The sequence below is a fragment of the Panthera tigris genome, chromosome D2 (assembly GCF_018350195.1).
Source record: "Panthera tigris isolate Pti1 chromosome D2, P.tigris_Pti1_mat1.1, whole genome shotgun sequence".
NCBI classification, from domain to species: Eukaryota; Metazoa; Chordata; class Mammalia; order Carnivora; family Felidae; genus Panthera; species Panthera tigris.
In genome coordinates this window covers 5,259,449-5,280,893 of record NC_056670.1, presented here as the reverse complement: position 1 = coordinate 5,280,893, position 21,445 = coordinate 5,259,449, and the positions used below count along the sequence as shown (strand labels likewise).

Sequence of the window (21,445 nt, the reverse complement as noted above, 5' to 3'; positions counted from 1 at the left end):
GCAGGAATAACAGTTTTATGGATTTTCTTCTTTGAATGGTTGAAAAACATCGTTGTCATTTCTGCCATCAATTCCACTAACCATTTTGATGGAAATACGGCAAATGAATAAAGTGATGTGGTAGAATGTACCAGAAGAGTCCTGGCAGAAGGCACACAGCTTGAGGCTTCGGCTGGGCAAGGTGGTGTAGGCTGTAGCTTCCCTGAGGGCGAATGAGTGGGTGACAAGGGAGGAGGACTATGCTTAGAGGAGCTCTATTCTTAGAGCTGCCCGTCTCTGAGCCCTTTACTTTAAAAAAAAAAAAATTGTTCATTTTTTAAGAGAGAGGGACAGAGAGAACAAGTGGGATAGGAGCAGAGAGAGAGAGGGAGAAAGAGAATCCCAAGCAGGCTCCACAGTGTTGGCAAGAAGCCTGAGGTGGGGCTCTAGCTCCTGAACCATGAGATCATGACCAAGAGTTGGAAGCTTAACCTACTGAGCTACCCAAGAGCCCCCTGAGCCCTTTACTTTAGAAGGGCTCCCCTCTAGATTCTCGCGGGTGTGGTCCCCTCTAGACCACATGCCACGATCAGGATCCTGGAATGCTATTGCCCAGATGGCCCTGAGCTCATGTCCAAGCTCAGCACCGGCCTCTCCTCAGGTCCTTTCTTCCCGCCCTGCCATTTGCTCCCTCCTGTGTCTGAGCGTTGACCAAGAGGCAGACGTGTCCGTGAGTGAGTGGTGGGGGGGTGGGAGGATGGCTGTGATGCACGGTGCTTGGTTGCACAGGGAATAAGTGCCCTGTAAATATTAGTGATGGATCTGGAGAACACTTTGTTAAAATACAAATTATTGAAATACTTTTCCCTGTTGTTCTACCCTTTCCTCTTTTCCAAACAGATCGGCACGCTTTTTTTTTTTCTTCTAAATTGACTATATTTGGCATATAACATTGTAAATGTAAGGTGTGCAACATGGTAATTGGATACATTTATATACTGTAATTTGATTGCCATTGTGATGATAATTACCACCTCCATCATATTATTCTTTGAGTGTTTGGAATAATTAAGTTCTAGATTCTCAGCAAAGTTGATTATAATATGGTATCCTTGCCAGAATTTAATACACGGTGCATTATATCTTTATGACTTGCTTACTATTACTATTTTTATTTACCATTGTCACTTTGTATCCTTAACATCTGCCTTATCCCCCCACACCCATCCCCCGGTAACCACCATTTTACTCTGTTTTTATGAGTTTGGTATTTTCGATTTCACAAGCAGGTGTATCCTACAGTACTTGTCATTCTCTGATTTAGGTCACTTGCATAATGTCCTCAAGGTCCCTCCGTGGTGTTGCAAGAGGCAGGGTGTCCTCCCTTCTCATGGCTGAATAATATTCTATGTATGTGACATAGGTGTGTGATTATATAATCCATTATATATAGACAAATATGTCTATGTATTTGATTCTCACGTCTTCTTTACCCATTCCTCCATTGGTGGGCACCTTAGGCTGTTTCCATATCTTGGCTTTTGTAAATTAATGCTGCAATGAACACGTGAATTTCTTGATCTCAGAATATGTGGTCAATACTAAAAGCTTCCAGAAGATACGGTCCTATCTATTTTTAAAACCTAAATTCATTTAATGAGATTAAAAAGAGTAGAGTCAAGTGGGGAAAGAAGGACCTTTGGAAATGTTTCCTCAAGAATGAATTTCTCTGCATGGACTCACCTGGGAGGGATGGCCGGGAGCATTGGGTCCCCAGCTTGACCAAAGGTCCCCTCTCTTATCTCTGGGCACAAAAGCAGAGAGCCATTGGACATCATGGGTTCTTCGTGATCTTGATAGCAGAGAGATGAGAGAGTTTACGTTCCAGCCTCTGGCCATGACATGTCTCCTGGATTTGGTGTGACCTTGAGGAAGAGCTAAACAATGAACATTATCAGATAGCCAACTGAAAAATTGTTCCTACTCCAAAATAATTTGATTGAAGAGAGTGAACAAATGAAAATTTCCAGCACTCCTGAGTCTATATTGAGACTTACATCTGACATATTAGAACATTTATTTTGATTATTGAAGGTCGTAAACAATGATAACACTTAGAACATAAAACTTTTATTTAATTATGGCGGCTGCTAATATTTATTGAACATTCACTGTATGCCAGTCACCTTCTCAATGCTTTGTATCTGTTCTTTTGCTTACTTTCACCACAACCCTATGCAGTGGGTGGTTACATCCACCCCTCCAATTTTTTAAGGGAAGGAAACTGAGGTCTAGAGAGTTTATATTGCTTGCCCAAGGCATAGCTAGTAATTAGTAGCAGAGCCTAATTCAACTTGATTCTCTTTCATTCAGAAGTCCATACATTATACGGTGGCTCAGGATAAGGAGTTTATATTGTCTCACACAACTGATAAAATTATACCTCATGTCTCCATACTGGTTTGCTTTATCTAAAGTATTTTTACACGCAGGAAAAAATTCTAATTCTTAGAATCTGTACGATAATAGGTAGCCTGTGAAGGTTGGAGTCACTGTGTGATAAGAGCTAAATGTTGCTGATAGACAATGAATCTAGCAGTGATGTATGTAGTATATACTGAGGTGGGGGCAAGAGACCCCCAGGAGGGGGGTTATAAGTTATATGACTATTTATAAGTTATAAGACTATTGCATAGCTGACTGAGTCAGGATCAGTGACAAATGATCTAATTATGGGAGAAAAGTATGTTGAGAGCCAAAAACATACTTTTGTTGATGAGCCCCCTAAGGGGAAAGTTCACCTATCTATGAGGTTAAGAAGGACCCTTACTTAATCCTTCATCAGTAGAAACTGGTTTCTTTGGTAGGTCAGATTTCTGCTTTTATTCACTTGGTATGAGCTGCAGGAAGCCACTGGCACCAAAATAAACAATACCTGTCAATATTCTTCTTTTTATTTATTTTATTCATTTTGAGAAAGAGATGGGGGAGGGGCAGAGAGAGAGGGAAAGAGATAGAATCCTAAGCAGGCTTTCCACTGTTATCTCAGCTCCTGATCCAGGGCTCGGACTCCTGAACCATGAGATCATAACCTGAGCCGAAATCAAGAGTTGGGCACCCAACTGACTGAGCCACCCAGGCAAACCCCCAGTCAGTATTGTTGGCATTAATCTTGATACAGAGCTGATTTCTAGTGACAGAATGAAAAAGCTTCTGTGCTCCAAATGCTACCCAAAAGTAAGTAATGGAACAGCATGCTCTGCTCTAGGTAGAGGACATTGTCCAACTATTTCCAGATTTGCGTTTGTTGGAGATACCTTGCCTTAAAAATAGGGGGCTACATCTAATACCCTGGTTATATTTAAAAATGAATACCAGTATGGGGCGCCTGGGTGGCTTGGTTGGCTGAGTGTCTGACTTCGGCTCAGGTCATGATCTCACGGTCCGTGAGTTCGAGCCCCGCGTCGGGCTCTGTGCTGACAGCTCAGAGCCTGGAGCCTGTTTCAGATTCTGTGTCTCCCTCTCTCTCTGCCCCTCCCCTGTTCATGCTCTGTCTCTCTCTCTCTCAAAAGTAAATAAACGTTAAAAAAAAAAATGAATACCAGTGCTATCAACAATAGCCCAATTATGGAAGGAGCCCAAATGTCCATTGACTGATGAATAGATAAAAGTAGATGTGAGATATAGATACAATGGAATATTACACGTGATCTAAAAGAATGAAGTCTTGCCATTTGAAACAACATGGATGGAAGTGGAATGTAGCATGCTAAGCGAATTAAGTCACAGATAAATATCCTATGATCTCACTCGTATGGAACTGGAGAAACACAACAGATGAACATAGGGGAAGGGAAGGAAAAATAAGATAAAAACAGAGGGAGGAGACAAAACATGAGACTCTTAAATACAGAGAACAAACTGAGGGTTGCTGGGGGGGGGGGGGTGTTGGGTATGGGGATGGGCCTTAAGGAGGGCACTTCTTGGGATGAGCACTGGGTGTTACATGTGACAGATCTGTCACTGGCTCCTACTCCCGAAACCGATACTACACTGTATGTGAACTAACTTGAATTTAAAGAAATAACTTTACAAGAAAAAAAGAAAATACGTACACAAATAAAAACAAAGGCTGATAAAATCAAACCTTCCATTGCTAAGTAGTTTAAAAACATCAAAACGTGTTTGTTCACTGTGAAAAATATTCAGGTAGTTTTTGTGGACTGCTTACTGCAAAGTTCCCCCCCCCCCCCACCTCACTCCCTCGGATCCCACTGCAGTCTACCAGGAAATCACACTGCCTCTACCTGCAGGATCCAGCAGAACTCGGGTGTTCTCCCAGGCCCTCCCCTGCTTCCACCCTTTCCAACCCTCACCATCTATCAGGCAGTAGACCCCTAGCTGGCCCACAACCTCTGCTGTCTGCCTCCCTGCCATTGACTCTTCACAGAGCTGGGACAGGGTCTCTGGAGTCCACTAAGTGCTACAGACCCCTTGCCTTCCTGGTTCGTCTACCTGGGTTCTCTCTCTCGGATCCTACGGTTAACTGTCTCCCTCACCTCTCAGGCTTCTGCTACCGCCTCACATTTTCAATGAGAATATCCTCATCCTGGCCAGTCTTTCGCCTTAGACTCCCTCCCACTGTAATGCCTGTGGAAGTTTTCTGATGGAAAATGCTATAGCCCTTACCTCATGTACTTTATCATACGTGTGTGTGCGTGCACACATATATAATTGTGTCACATGTGCTTATTATGTTTGCTCTTTATGTTCTATTTCTGATCAGTAGGCAGGAACCTTGGCGTTCATTGATGAATCCCAAACACCTACAACAATTTGTGGCCCATAATAGGCACTCACTTAAGTTTTCCTGAGTAAATAAATCATGTAGTTAAACCCATATTTTAACAACAGTAAGAATTTTTTTCTTTGAAATAGACCCACAAAGATACATTGTATTTAGTTGTAACCATGATTGTGCCTTTTATAACTTTTGGTACAATAAAAATACAGTTATCAAACAGAACATTTTGAGAATACAAGAAAGTAGAGAAAAGGAAAAAAAAAGTTAAAAGATTGTTATTCCACCTACCACAATATTTGTTAACCTTCTGCTATTTTCCTGCAAAGATTCTCTATGGATAAGTAAAGGGGGACTTAAGGAAAACATCTTACATTATGCATATTTTTTACCACCTTTTCCTTGTAATGTTGTAAGTATTCCATGTTTACATGCTTTTCAACACTTTTAATAACTGTAAGTCAGTGGTTCTCCAGCTTAGGTGGGTTATATCTCTCGATATTGACTGTATTAGGAGTTAAAAATGAGAATATTTAAAGATATTTACGAGTGCATTTAAAACCACCAAAAATAAACATTATATGTTAACATAAAAAGTGTATTTTTAATAAAGATGACTGCATCTTCCAAAAACAAACAAAACTTAGTGAACATAGAAGTTTGAATTTACATTTTTTGCAAATCCAGTCAATATCTGGCTTGCTAGAGAACAAATTCTCATATTTGCTTCTGTATTCAATCTGGTGAATTTGTTTTGGTGGAAGTATATGAAAAGATCACTCTCAGAGATTGGTGGTAGGAAAGGGGGGGAAGTAGGCTAATGACGTTTTCAGATAATTGTGGACCTTGTTCTTTGATACGACACCACAGCCCAACAAATACTGGTTTATTGAAGGTTAAATGCAATATGGAATGTCTAACAGTAGCTACATTAGAATCTATTGATCCAGCTTGTACTTCAAATAGATCTTTCTCCATGCATGGTTTTGTAACATCATGCATGTATCAATCACCTGGCAAAATACTGCTTCACTGCACTATGCAGGATTTCCAATCCTAAAAACCCTATCTGTTAATATCCACATATCACCAAAGATCTCATCAGAAAAGTCTTCAAGTATTGGAAAGCTGCTAAGCCCAAAGTGGCAGCTAAAAGTTTTGTGAAGTTGTAATTTTCATTTGAAAGTTCACATTTTATCATGGGCAACAAACACTGCCTGGTTTGTTCCCCCCTTGTAGTAAAAGGCTCACTTTGTTCTTTTTTGAAAAACTGTCTGCCAGATACACACATCTGAATAACCACAGTTTGTTGGTCATTGCCAAGTAAAAATGATGTTCCTTGGATCAAGTGGAAGTCTTCAGCTTGCCGTTCCAGCAAAGACACAAGGGATCTGGGGCACCTGGGTGGCTCAGTCGGTTAAGCGGCTGACTTGGGCTCAGGTCATGATTTCGCGGTCCGTGAGTTCAAGCCCCGCGTCGGGCTCTGTGCTGACAGCTCGGAGCCCGGAGCCTGTTTGGGATTCTGTGTCTCCCTGTCTCTGACCCTCCCCCATTCATGCTCTGTCTGTCTCTGTCTCAAAAATAAATAAACGTTAAAAAAAAATAAAATAAAAAAAAAAGACACAAGGGATCTTCCTGGAGACTGCCACCGTGCTTTGGTATACCCAGAAGGACAGCTTGCATACTTGCCATTTTGTCGCACACCATATTCAAAAGAGGCGTATTTAAGAGTTGAAACGTAATAATATTAATAACTTTTATTATTTCATCAAAAATGTGTTAAAGTAAACGACGTTTTATTTCATTTTCTAACTGTGGGTAAGTGGGGATTAAGCATAAAATGGCAACGAGTGCAGTTTGGTGGTCACCGGCTTAACCTGTGCTGAGGGGTCCCCATTGCTTTCACACCATCGGTGCGAATACCAGCCTAGCTGTTCTAGAATGACCCATAGGTGGGAACAATTATTCCACACCGGATAGCTCAGTCCCACTTGTGTTTGTAGCCAGCTGTTCGTAGAAAAGATGATCTTCTCTGATGATTGGTTGCTTCTGGCAGCAGATAAATACAAACAAAAGGGCAAGTGTAGTCATGTCCATACATTAATCCACTCGGAAGGCAAAAGTGCAGCTCTGTAAAGAAGAACTGAACTCCCTTCTGTGCTCGCAGCTGTAGCTTTAATTCAACTAGATGCTATATCATTGGAAAGAGGCAGTGCAGTGATTTCTTCTACTGACTTCATCCAGCGGGCGTGGAACGAGGTCAACTCTGCAATCCTTTCTTGGTCTCTGAGCTACCGTGGGCCTTTTCGAGTCATTGCAGTATGGTGACTCATCCCATGAGGTGCTCCCCTTCCTAATTTAAAGGCCGTACCTGGGCGCTTGGGTGGCTCAGTCGGTTGAGCATCCGACTTCAGCTCAGGTCACGATCTCGCGGTCCGTGAGTTCGAGCCCCGCGTCGGGCTCTGGGCTGATGGCTCAGAGCCTGGAGCCTGCTTCCGATTCTGTGTCTCCCTCTCTCTCTGCCCCTCCCCCGTTCATGCTCTCTCTCTGTATCAAAAATAAATACACGTAAAAAAATAAAAATAAAAATAAAGGCCGTACCAAACGATTTTTGGCTTTCAGAATCCTCATCACGTCTACATTTAAAAGTTCCATTTCCTTTTCTTTAAATTGTGAATGATTGGGCTCAAAGTGACATCATAACTGACACAATAAGGTTGTTTAAGAAATATTCCTTTCTGTAAGACAATAAGGGAAATTATAATTCTTAGGGAAAAGTTGATTTTGTCATATTTTTTTTGTAGTGACATTCTTAAAAATGAACAAAAATATAATGAGCTTTCTTTTATTTAGTTCTTAATAATAATTACAAAAGTCTGAAGCTATAACAGCTTTAGATAAAATTCTAAAAGTTAGAAATATTTTGCAAAACATATAAAACTATTATTGTGACACAAGATATGCAAATGTATTTTCTTCTTACTGTTTTGGGTTTTTTTCACTTTGACACAAGAAACACAGGTCTGGGGGCGCCTGGGTGGCTCAGTCGGTTAAGCGTCCGACTTCGGCTCAGGTCGTGATCTCACGGTATGTGAGTTCGAGCCCCGCGTCGGGCTCTGTGCTGACCGCTCAGAGCCTGGAGCCTGTTTCAGATTCTGTGTCTCCCTCTCTCTCTGACCCTCCCCCGTTCATGCTCTGTCTCTGTCTCAAAAATAAATAAACGTTAAAAAAAAAAAAAAAAAGAAACACAGGTCTGAATAGCCAGTTATTCAGGAGTTCAAAAGAATGATCTGCTGAATGATAAGGTTACGAGATTATAGCACATGTGTGATAACTGTCTAGTAAGAGCACAGATTTACTGAAATTATGCTGAGTTAATTTCTGTAAATAGTACACATATTATAAACCTATATACTACCTTACATTCTAGGAAACCCAAGAACATACAAGCATATATCCATTAGCCATCAAAGCAATGATGTCACCATATTTTGTCTTTTTTTTTTTAATTTTTATTGTTTATTTATTTTTGAGAGACAGAGAGATAGAGCATGAGCGGGTGAGGAGCAGAGAGAGAGAGGGAGACACAGAATCCGAAGCAGGCTCCAGGCTCTGAGCTGTCAGCACAGAGCCTGACGTGGGTCTCGAACTCATAGACTGCGAGATCATGACCCGAGCTGAAGTCAGATGCTCAACCCACTGAGCCACCCAGGTGCCCCGATGTCACCATATTTTGTACAGTGTCTGTGGGATTCTGTTGTATACATGTGAAAGAATACGGTATTAAAGGCAAATGACAAGTTACACTATTTGCTTTGACTTTGAGGACCCCCCTTAAAAGGGTCTTGGGGAATCTGCAGCCTCTTACATCACATTTCAAGCTGCTGCTGTATAGAATTCTATATTCTGTAAGTGTTTCAATTTCATTGACACATGGCTGTAATAAAATTCTTTGTACTTGGGTTTTCTCTCCTCTCTGTTAGTTGTTCCTTTCAAACAGTAGATTGGCAGAAATAAAAGCATTAAGACAAATTCAGAATGTGGGACGTCCAATAAGACAGTTGTCCAGTCTCTTCCAAAAGTTAATGCCATGGGGGAAGGTGGGAGAGGGGTGTTGTAGAACGAGAGACTAGAGGTAAAGGTACAGAACAGCCAAAAGAAATTGATGTGCAGAATTTTACTGGATCCTGGTTTGAGAAGAAAAAAAAAATAGTAAAGACAGTTTTGAACATAAGTAATATTTGAATATGAAACAGATACTAGATGTTATTACAGAAGTGATGTTCATTTTCTTATGTATGATAATGGTACTATAGTTAGTTAGACACATGTTCTCATTTTTCGGATATGTATGCTGCAGGTGAGGGCCTGGGTTGAAGTTTCATGGTATCTGCAACTATGAAATGTTTCCTCGAAAATGATCTATGAGCCTATTTATAGACACAAAGAAAAGTGGGTGAACTGAAGGTTCATAAAGATGGCACAAGTGTAAAGAGTGGCAAATCTAGGTGGTGGGGATACAGGTGATTCTTGAGCTATTCTTTCAGTCTTTCAATTTGTTTAACTTTTTTCATGATAAAAAGGTAGTTAATAAATCAAACGTTATTAATACTCTTCATATCCATATCACTATCGAAAAGACTATAGAACTGTTTTGAAAGTTGCATGTGGCATTTTCTAATAATGTGACTGTAACCCATACCAGCCAGTGGCTAAGTGATGAGCTCCACGTAATTTAGAGGGGGATTTTCCAACTTCTGTCACTTATGTTGGGTGGTGCCACCTCAGGCCAACTCTCAAGGGCACACTTGTCAAATCTGTAAAAGGGGTGACAATAACAATGGTGATTTCAGAAGGTGGTTGTAAAACAAAACTTTATGTTCTCTATAAAATGCTTACCCCAGTGCCTGGCCAATAGGAGAGACTCAAATCTCGTCTGGTATTATTGTCTTTGCAAATTGCAAATTCCAAGTCCTTACTTGATTCCATTAGAAAAACCAATGGCAGAGCTTTACAGGCATTAAATCATCCCTATTACATTACCTTCAAACACATTCTGTAACTTCAGGCCTATTGTAAGTCCTTAGGGGAATCAACAGTCTTAATAGATGTGTAAGAATTACTTGTAATTAGCATGAAGATTGTTATAATAAATTATTTTTCACTTAAAATATTCTTCTCTACAGTTGAAACATTTTCTGGAAGTTTGTCCTTATAATTATTTTGCCTTCAGTTTTCTAAATCATAAACAACTTCATCTTGAATTATATGTGCAAATGAGTAGAGTCTACATGAATGTCTTTTGATGTTTGGGGGAAATTTAACCAACATATTTCATGGGTAGAATTCCAAATTATGAATATCCTCAATTGTTTTGTTATTGGTGTTGAAGCTCTTGGTGAGCCAATAATTCTTAGAAAGGAAATTAATCCTATGAGAGGGGATGCCTGGGTGGCTCACTTGGTTAAACATCTGACTCTTGATTTCAGCTCAGGTCATGATCTCATGATTCGTGGGTTCGAGCCTCATGTTGGGCTCCTCACTGTTATCACATGTGCTCTCTCTCTCTTACTCTCTCTCAAAATAAATAAATTTAAAAATATATTGTTTGTAATCATAAAGGTCTTAGGATTTTAAAGATAGCTACAGAAGTATATTCAAAGCAATTTATTAAAGTGAGGCCATTTATTTTTTTCTCAGTTGCTTTCCATTTTGTTAAATTTAGAAGTTCCCCAGTTGTTAGCATTTTTTCACAATGTTTCTTCTTAAAAATCAGCCTTAATCTTCGTTGGTAACAAATGCTACTGAATGCTTTGGGACATTTAAAATTGTCAAAGATTAGGATAAGCATACAACAGAATATTATTCAGACATGAGAAAGAAGGAAGTTCACATTTGCAACATGGCTGGACCTTGAAGGCTTCACGCTAAGTGAAACAAGGCCAGACTGAAAAAGACAAATACTGTATGCTATCACGTGTATGTGGAATCGAAGTAAAAAGTCAAGGTCATAGAAACATTGGGTCTAAAAGTGGGTGCGGGGGGGCTGGAGGGTGGAGGAGACAGGAAGATGCTGGTTAAAATGATACAAACTTTCAGGTACAGCTTAGGATGAATAAGGTCTATATCTAACGTATCACATGGTGATGATGAGGGGTAACACCGTGAAATGTGCTAATGGAGTAAAACTGCAAATATTTTCCACCAAAAAAAAAAAAATACGTGCGGTAACACGTGTGTTAACTACCTAGATGGGATGAGCCCTTTCACGATGTGTACATGTATCACGATGTACACTTTAAATATCTCATTCTATTTGTCATTTATACTCAGAGCTGGAAAAAAAAGCACAGTTGTGAAAGGTATTTAAAGTGCCCTTCCTACAATTTAATGTTTATGTTTTTGCCTAATGTATCATGTCATCAAGCACATACTAATTTTTTTTTCTTGTGGACAAGAACTCTCCAGAATGTGGAATTATTATGGTATGGATTGGCATGGACATAGCATAGTTCAGATAAAGTGGAGCATAGAAGAGACTATAGGCTTGTCTAAGAAAGGGAGCCAATTATAATAACATGAGGAAAACTCGATTGTAGTTTGTGCTTTCCACCAATACCACTGGGATAGAAGCATTCTGATCACCCTCCCATCTTAGGAGATGCTGAGAGATAGCTCATTAAAAGAACAAGGAAGGGGTAGGTTTTTCCACCTGCATCACTCATGGAAATAGTTTCCTCTGTCTTCCTCTGTTTCTGTGAGAAGTTCCATCCAGCTGCTGAAATAGACTGCCTTCTGGAAATTAAAACCCACACGGCTAAGACCATAGCAGTAAATCTGGTGGAACAGATGGGCCTGGGTGAATTGTTCTACCTCTGAATAAAGACCTTGGGATTTTGTCAGTAGGCTTTACACTAAGTAATAGGAATCAGAGGGACAGGTGAACGGTATGCTCTGATTTCTTTCATTGTATTGTTCTAATCAAGCCTGAATTATTTGCTAAGTCAAATATCAGATACGCAAATGTAGATGCACTCATTATAGCCTTCTATTTAAGCATTGAAGTATGATTATATGAGACTTCAGTTCTGTATCCCAGTTAGGCTTTCCAGTGGAGTTTCAAGAATGACATGTTGATGGGTGTGTTTATTTCTTTTGAAGTCATTACTATTTCACATATAAAAGAACTTTTGTTGGTCTGTGCATTTAGCGTCGCTCCGTATTTTCCTTTGCTGGTCATTGGGTGGAAAAATTAGAGAAGGAGGATGTAAGGGAAACTAACATTTTCCTGGCCTACTGAGTCTGGCTTTTTTTCTCCACTTCTGATGTGCTCCTTATCATTGTCCCAGGATGCCTTCACACATCCCTGCTTTCATAACTTTGCTCCACACGTGCTAACGTGTCGTTGTTTGTAAATGATAGAAAATACAGGAGTTGAATAAGACAGATAAGCTGTTCTTATTTTTGTGGAATTTTAATTCTCGCAGGGAGAATACCCCAGAACAAATCCGTGATTAAATATCTAATGACTGCTAGAGCAGGGGAAAAAGGAGTTCTCGGGGGGGGGGGGGGGGGGGGAGAACCTGACCTGGCTGGAGGGGGTTGGGGAGAAAGCAAGCTTCCAAGGTTGTTGAATGAATGCTTGTAGGTGCGAGTGTATCATCATTCAAGCTGTGTCCTAAAGAATGAGTAGAGGTGTCCTGTACAAGGGAGTGTGCGTGAGTGCGTGCGTGTACGTACAGAGGGACCTAGAGAGGAATCTGGTGAGAGAAGACTGGTAAAGAAGAAAATGTTTTTTCCCCCCATTATAGCCGAGGCATCTATAATTATAAGTGGGCTTTAGCCTCGGCTCTGGCCCACTTCTGTGTTCTCCCTGGCACAACATGCCTTTTCCCTGTCGGTCATCAAGTCACGCTCGCGTCCGTGCTCTCCTCTTCATCCGCAGGTTCTTGGTCGTGAAACGTTTGCTGTTGCACGTTCCTGTTTGGTTGGTGGAAGGAAGTTGCTTCACCATCTTCTCTGTTTGCTTTTGCAGTGTCCCAACGTTCCAGAGCCTTCCTGAAGAGATCCTCAGTAAGCTTGCCGATGTCCTTGAAGAGGTAATTGTTTTTAAGCCCTTGAACTTTGTGGGTTGGGACATAGCCCAGCACAGCAGCGTGATGACGGGTCACCCACGGCAGAGAGACCCTGAAAGAGCTTTCAGCCCTGGGGTGAGCAGTGTACATGGCTTTGAATAAAAGCCAGCTCAGCACACCTGTCATTTGTACGCAGTTAGAAAGGTGCAAATCGACTTAGCGACTGAGGGAGGAAAACCCCATTGTGGCAAATAGGATGTTTCCTTTGACTTCCAAGAATGGGAGATGGCAAATTTCTCTCTTCTTTCCGTCCGTGTAAAGCAAGATTTCAGTAACTGCCCCTCAGAAGCTTCAGATGAGCAAATTTACAACAGGTATATGTTTTATTAGCATATGAGTACGTATGCACCAATGCAAAAATGTCGCTAATAGTCGTATTCTCTGAAGCTGTGAAGCCCAGGGAATGGTACAACAGGGCCCACTAGGTTTGCAGCATCCTGACTGGCCAGGGCAGGATAGGGTCTCTGCAGAGACAGCAAAGGAGGGGTACCAGAGCGCCTATGCAGGAGCACAGGGTGATGGGGGTGAGAGGAGCTGGGGGACACCTGCTCTGGTATCTTCTGCTTCCCCAGGGATCCCGAAAGCAGGGTCACCGGCTGAGGATGAAGAACAGGTGGAGGTATGGGAGGTTCGGGGACAGAGGAGGAGGCAGGACAGACGTGGAGGCGTGGATGAGCTAGGAAAACACAGCGTGACCGCCAGGTGCCCTGCCACCCCACTTGACGTTAGCCGTCCCAAATCTAAATTAAACAGGCGAGGAAGAGTTGATCGAAGACGTGTGATAGGGGGCACAGATCAGGCTCAACCCTGCTGGAACAAGAGGTGGCAGATTTTTAAGTCCTGGGCTGAGCTAGTGGAGAATAAGGGAGGGGGAGGGAAAAGCCCTCCTGGGGTAGGAGACCGGCCAGTGTGATGAGGTCCTTGGAATTGGCCCATCGTCCCTTGGAGAAGCCGCGCTCCTGCCCTCCCACAGACACGCAGATGGGTACTTGGCCAAGAACAAGGAGGGGTGAGGAGAGAATATGGAGCTGAGGCGCAGGTACAGAAAGGACGGTGGCTCTGGCCCTGGGATGTGGCCAGCGCGAGGATGGGAGGTGTGCGCGGAGGAGCGGGGCCAGCTGGAGATGGTGGCATCGGGGGGTGTGAGTCTCAGGAGCGCTGAGCAATTGTCAGAGTTGTGCGCGAGCAGGGATGACTTGGAAAAATGCCGAAGATGGTTTCCTCTCCGGGCCCCCCCCCCACCCCCGCCCATCCCGGCCCTTCAAGGATCCGTAGAAGCCCAGAGGTTTCTCTACGCGAATTCTAGCTCCAGGCCTATGGGAAACAGCCCGCCTACGATGCGCCGGTCTCCCTCACCTCCTGTGTGAACACAAAGGAAAGCAGAAGTCACATTGGGTAACCAGGTTCAAGTGGACGGAAATCACGAGAAAAAAAACAGTGGTTGCGCTTCTCCCTGAACGCCCTGACCCCTGTGCCTGTCGCCTCTTGGGATGCAAAACCGCTCTCCCTGGCCCTTTCGGTTTTTCCTTTCCTCGCTGAATACACGCTGAAGAGCTCTCTGATGCCCTTTTCTCTTTTTCACCAAAGCAAACTAAAAGTACAGACTTGACTAGTCCCAATCAAGCCCTTCGAAAAAATCCTTTAATCACGTTCTTTCTTTGCCACAGCTGTGGGAGGATTTGTATGCTCTGCAAGACAATGGCGAGAGCTCTGTAACCATTCTGACCAAAGAAAGATTTTTGCCTTTTAGGTCAGATTTCCTAATCGGCAGGTGCCTTAATGGACGTTTGGATGGTGTGAGCCACAGTGCATCCTATAGGGATGCTGTGGGGGAAGGGACACGCGTGTCTAGGCGCCCACGTATTTGTTGTGAGGACACGGAAGTGAAGTAAACAGACAAAATGCAAAGTAGACCTATGAATAGACCACGCGGTGCGCGGAAGTATTCGACTCAAGTTGCATAAACAAGTATAGTGAGACATTAGATGCAATTATGGATCAGATAGAGTGAGCAAATTGGGAAGAACAAAAGCAACGGTAATGTCACATCACGTTAATGGGAATGTGCTTGCATAGTAATGGAGCTGTCTTTCTTTCTGCAAGTGTCCACAAGATGAAAGAAGGCCAGATCCTCCTGAAAGGACAGCGGTATTATTGTAGCGTTCAACAAAGAAGTGGCAGCCTTGTTTGTTGGGCAGATATTTGGGGAGCACCTGCCCCGTGCCAGGAATTGCTGAGGCTCTGGGGATCCGGGGCTGTGCTCCGGCAACGTTAAGTTCCAGCGGAGGCGACAGATGAGGCGAACGGTGCTGGGGATGAGGCCGCTCCGTATGGGGTTGCTGTAGGAGGACCTCCCTGCGGAGGTGAGGTTCATGCTGATGTCCAAATGCAGATAGGAGATGCCCTGCGTGCCGGGCAGAGCTGGGAGCAGACACAGGTCCTAAAGCAGGAGGAAGCTTCTTCCCCTTGAGGAACAGGAGGAAGGTTTATAGCAGGCTGACATGGGGCTGGAGGAAATCAGGCAAGGCCTGTTGACAGTGGCTTTGCGGGCACGATGAGAACTTTGGTTTTTATTCTGAGCACGATGGGGAGACGTGGAGGGTTGGAAGCCGTGAAGGGGCACGTTCTGAGTTGTGTTTTAATCACCTCTGGCTGGCTGGTGGGTGAAGGGGGGTTGGAGTGGATCAGACTGCCGTCAGCCCAGTGAGGCTGGGCGTCCCTGTGCGCGTGTACTCTCTGGCTCTTATTCCTTCTAGTCACTGTGAAACAATACTTCCAGTGTAAGGGGACAAAAAGAGTTCAAGAACGGGGGCAGGGGACGCAGGGGCAGAGAGAGAGATAATGTGTCACAGATGGAAAGAGGAATGAAGTGGTTCAGGAGGGTCCTTGTGACTAAAGGACACGTAGGGGACACTTGGAGCGTCCTCTCCTACAGGTGTAAAAGAAGCCTCTGTCCGAGCCATTTCTGCCACTGCCCCCCAGCTCCCCCGCCCCTCAGTAATTTCTAGTGCGGACGTACATAGCCGCTTTTGTGTTCGTCCCTGTGAGATTCTATAACAGGAACTAGTACCCTTACTCTTTTTTTTTAAGTTCATTTATTTTGAGAGAGAGAGAGCTCAAGTGGGGGAGCCACAGATAGAGGGGGGGAGAGAGAATCCCAAGCAGGCTCCATGATGTCAGCACAGAACCCAATGCAGGGGGGGTTTTCACGAACCCAGAGATCATGACATGAGCCGAAATCAAGAGTCAGATGCTTAACGTACTGAGACGCCCATGCGCCCCCTAATACTCTTTTTCTAGGTATGGCAATTTAGCGACCCTTGCTTTTTTGTCTTTATATCATAGAGTAGAAAGATTTCCTTTGCATATTGAATCTCCCTTGCCTCTTTAGGGACATATAAAAGTTCTCTCTAGTTCCTTTCAGGAGGTGCGTGTAGGCGTAAGTTCTTGTCAGAAGACCTATCCGATGCAGCACACTGATCCCAACCTTTTCCCAGGCTGGGTTCTGCAAAGACATGTTGAAATAATCTGTGTGACTTTCTCATTGTTCAGCTTCATTACCAGTGTGGTATGCTTTTCCACGTCTGACTCCAACCAAGTCTTTGTACATATCAGAGAAGATTTCAGGTGCTCCCAGTTTGGTTTGCTAGAGAAGCCATTTTATTGTTGGTAAAATACATCAGAAGAGGCGTTTTAGGTGCGTGTAGTGAATACCAACCTCAAACTTCAGAAACTGATTTCATGGACCTCCATCCCATCCCTTTTATCAAAGCAAAAAGTGTCTATTTGAATTAATTAGTCAAGTGTTATGATCTATTCTGAGACTGTAGAAAACACCCAGGGGTAAAGGAAGAGAAGTGTGAAATTATAAGATAAGGTGTCATTTCTTCTTTCTTACTATAACAATGAATGACACACGCTTCCTTTTTCCTTCACATACACATGATTAGTCTTTGTGATGAATTACATTTTTCAAATGGATGGGGCAATTCCTAGCTAATCCCCAACTGAGAAATAGTTCGCTTCAATGCTTACCTATCCAAGCACAGTGGGCAATAAACCCGTATCTGACGTTCGTTCAAATATCAGGACTGTGGTGACATCTTTAAGGCACACAAAAACATTTTCTGATAGAGAAGACGAGTAAGAATTAACCTGATAGCCTATCGCAAAGCGTGTTCAAAAATTTGAGGAAGAGTTATGTTTTTGCCCTCACGGGCAAAACAGTTGAGAACTCAGGGAAAATTACTTCATGGAAAATGCCAGATTGAAGACCAAATTAAGCCAACAAATTCACTTTTCACCGCTTGGCATAGCATATTTTCCCTTTATGTGAATGGAAGTGGGGCATGGGTGCTATATTTAAATCCCTTGATTTTTAAATGGAAAATAAAGCCTATCAAAACCACTTCTTTGCTTTTATTGGAATCTGTTTCATGTCCAATTTGCTCATTAAAACATTGGATTTGTTCATCTTAGAATTAAAAATCCTCTTTGCTACATCAGCTTTGTAAAGCTCTTCACCTCTGGGTCAGCAACCTCACAGGATTGCATCTTGGACACGCTTGAGCCTGAATAATGCTCGTTCTGCTCTGTGTCCCTAGATGGTCCATTGGTTTTTTGTTTTGTTTTGTTGTTGGTATTTATACCATCGTGGTCCTGACAAACTCTTAAGACAAATAATATTCCTCGGACTTCCTGAATTAGGGAAAAGATGAGAAAGTAAAAATAGGGGGAAAAAAGGCAAGGAGAAAATGTTTTTCAGATCCCCCATTACTTGATAATATAGTAGGAGGCAAATACCAGATTATACCATCCAGAGAATATCGCTGGAGAAGGAGGCGAATGTAGCAGATGCACTCCTTCTCGCTTCAAGGTCCAGCAGGTGTGAGTAAGTATGTCACTGTTCCTCGGTGGTGCCCTGTCACGTTGAGGTCTTCCCAAATCCCTCTGCATTCTCTACAGTTGTTAGCAATGCAGGGGAAAGTTCTACATTTGATTGAGTTATTGGAACGTTCTGTAAAGCTCTCTTTTTTCCACTCTAAACAGGCCTGGAGTCCTCAGGAAAGAAACTGATGGAGCAGACAGGAACATTATTAGTTCTTTTGAAATCTGTTGTTTGGACGAGACTTTTTCTTCCCTTCCTTTAGGCCTGGCTCTGGCTATTCAAAGCCAAGCTGGAGGGAATTCAAAGCCCTGTTCTTTCGCAATTGCTTTGGGATAAAGCGCTCTGAATATGAAGATTAGACTGTTTGGTTCTTTCTGGTTTCTTTTGGGTCATCCTTTCTATGAGGCAAATAACTGCTTTTGAAGGGGGATGATGTGGGAAGTGTGTGTGCCTGGTGGCAGGACAGAGAGATGAGAAAGTAAAGACAAAACTCTGTTTAACATTAACTTCTTCATGTTTTATTGTTTTTTAAAGCTTATTTATTTCGAGGCAACGGGCAGAGACGGCTCTACTCTCAGCCCAGAGCCCGATGTGGGGCTCGATTCCACAATGGTGAGATTATGACCTGAGTCAAATCAAGAATTAGATGCTTAACTGACTGACCCACCCAGGCGCCCCTACATCTTATTCTATTATAGAAGTATATGTGGAATGGGAGAACATATTCGCAAATCACATGTGATAAGAGACTTGTGTTATTCAGTGTTCTCTAGAGAAGCAGAACCAATGGGATGAATATATATACAAAGATTTGTTTTAAGGGATTCGCTCATGTGATCATGGAGTCTGCCAAGTTCAAATTCTACAGAATGGGCTCGCAGGCTGGAGACAAGAAGTTCAAGTCCAAAGGCCATCTGCTGGCAGAATTCCTTCTTGGCAGGGAGCTCAGTCTCTGTTCTGTTAAGATGGTCAGTTGATTGGATGAGACCCACCCAATTATAAAGGGAAATCTGTTCCACTCACAGTCTACTAATTTAAATATTAATTTTATCCACAAAAAAATACCCTCAGTGAAAAATCCAAAATACTGTTTGACCAAAGACCTGGATACTGAGGGCCAAGCCAAGTTGACAAATTCACCATCACAGGACTTGTATCTAATATATATCAAGAACACTTACAACTCAATAATAAACGCATACAGTTCAATTTTAGAGGTAGCACATGACTTGAATAGACATCTCCCCAAAGAAGAGATGCACAGAAGGCCACTAAGCACATGTAAAGAGTTTCAACGTTAATAGTCACTAGGGACATGAAAATAAAGCCATGAAGGTGTACCATTTCACACCCACTTGGATGGCTGGAATTAAAAAGACAGATGATAACAAATGTGGATGTGAAGAAATTAAAACTCTAAAATGTCACTGGTGGGGTTGTAAAATCCCATGGCTTCTTTGAAAGTCAGGCAACTCCTTGACATAGCAGACACAGGGTTGCCATGTGATGCATATGTTCTGTTATTGGGCATTTTCCAAGAGAATCAAAAATAGACACCCAGGGGCACCTGAGTGGCTCGGTCGGTTAAGCATCCGACTCTTGACTTCAGCTCAGGTCATGATCTCACTGTCCTTGAGTTCAAGCCCTGTGTTATGCTCTGTGCTGACAGAGTAGAACCAGCTTGGAATCCTCTCTCCTCTTCCCTCTCTGTCTTCCCCCGCTATTTCAAAAATAAGTAAACTTAAAAAAAAAAAAAAAAAAAGAAAGAAAATAGATGTCCACACAAAAGATTGTAAATGAATGTCCATGGCAGTGTTATTCCTAATAGCCTAGAAGTAGAAACCTAATAAATAAATCAAATGTGCTGTGCTCATACAGTGCAATATTATTCAGCTATAAAATGCCATACATCGAATGATTCTATTGAAACGAAATGCCCAGAATAGGCAGGTCTGTAGAGCTAGAACCCAGGAGGTTGAGGGGCATGGGGAGTGATTAATGAGCATGGGTGTCTTTTCAGGGTGGTGAAAATATTTTGAAATTAGATCTTGGTGATAGTTGCACAAGTATCTATACTGAAAACCGCGGAATTGTGGACTTTAAATGGTTGAATTTTATAATCTGTGAATTCTATCTTAAAGCTTTCAGAGAAATGTAAAAGAAGAAAGAATGGAAGGATAGGACGGTAAAGAGGTGGTGGAATATGAGCAATATTGTGGGAGATGATGTAAGGAAACAGTTGAAGGAACTTAGAAATTTGTCCTGGAGAAGACTTTGGGGTTGAGAGTATTGGATTGTTTTCTAAGTAGACTATATTGTCTGTGTTGGGGATGCGATGCTTAGTCTCTAAAAACGGTGAGACTTTAGCAACCTAGTTAACCCATTATTCATCAATGTCTCATTTACGAATGGGGATAGCATCCATTTCTGCCTCTCGTAGCATTGCCGTGGTCTTACGCTGGATGATGAATGTAAAATCATTAAATGTAAACACGCCATCTTGGATGCTGGTCAGCAGTGCTTACCAACGAATCCACCTGTCGGCACGCGTAGAAAACACATGTCTTGCACACATGGCAGGCACACGCATGAGACTGTTCATGGCTGTCGGGTGTGTGGGCTGTCCCGAGTCCTACTCGTGTCTCCATCTGGAAGGCTGAGAAGGCATCGGTGGTGTCTGGGGTCACCTGCGGTTGTTACAACCCCAGGTGAGGGTGGCAGGCGGCTCCTGTCGGCCTCCCGTGGTTAGAAGCAGGGACGATACGAAGCATCCTCCGTGGCACAGGACAGCGCTTCAACAAGTATCCAGCCCCAAATGTCAGTAGTACAGACACAGAAATTCTGCCGCAAACCACAGCTATGATGCACTTGGGAAAGTCTGCTAAATGTGTGAAGGAAATAAAATTGGGTGATATGGTAGAGAATACCAGGGATGGACGGTTTGGAGACTTATCTCAGAAGGGGTGGCCTTCGGGTTGACAGGCGTGCACATGGCCTGGACGGCAAAATACAGTACAAAATGTGAAGGATTAGCGGATAGAATACATATTTGGAAGGCTGCAGTGCATGAAGACATTTAGTCGGGATGTCGTGGACACTTACGCGTTGATTGGATGCCGGGACGATATCGCGTGTGCAACTTTGGTCTAATGGCGTTTCTGTATAATGACATTCTCAGCGAGCTTTCTGTGAGCTAACACAAACAACAGACATCCTGTCTACTTAATGATGCGAACGCAGGGCTAGCCTGGGTCTTCTGTTAAATACCAGCCCAGGTAAATCCTATTCAGGCGTTCCCAACTTTTAGCTGGGGAACCGGGGCTCGGGCAACACAGCTAGGTAAACGAGGAGGAATTTTAACCCACTCTGGCACTGGAATCAGCATCTTTCACCACTGTACTGCATTAGATTTTGAAAATTTGTGGATTAAATGAATAAGAAAACCCTCACCCCCACTCTTTCTTATAAATAGGAGATGCTTTCTTCTAAAAATGTTTTCTTGTATTTTTTTTTTCGGGGAGAAATTAGTTTTCTCCCAGTCCGCATTTAATTTGCGATGACAGGAATCTATTTTCTGCTAGCCCCAAACTCTGAAGGCATTTCTAGTCATTTTCTCACCAGAATATGTATGCTTTCCTGCTC

General features: G+C 42.7%; 1 protein-coding gene across 3 annotated transcripts in view; it reads left to right on the top strand.

Annotated features, from left to right (window-relative positions):
- Nucleotides 1–21,445, top strand: part of PRKG1 (protein kinase cGMP-dependent 1) — a 1,248,331-nt gene that overhangs the window by 880,143 nt on the left and 346,743 nt on the right. For all 3 annotated transcript variants that reach the window (XM_042959915.1, XM_042959911.1, XM_042959912.1), the window contains exon 5: nucleotides 12,816–12,879. In XM_042959915.1, coding sequence (XP_042815849.1) covers nucleotides 12,816–12,879 — 64 coding nt within the window. The remainder of the gene's footprint in view (nucleotides 1–12,815; nucleotides 12,880–21,445) is intronic.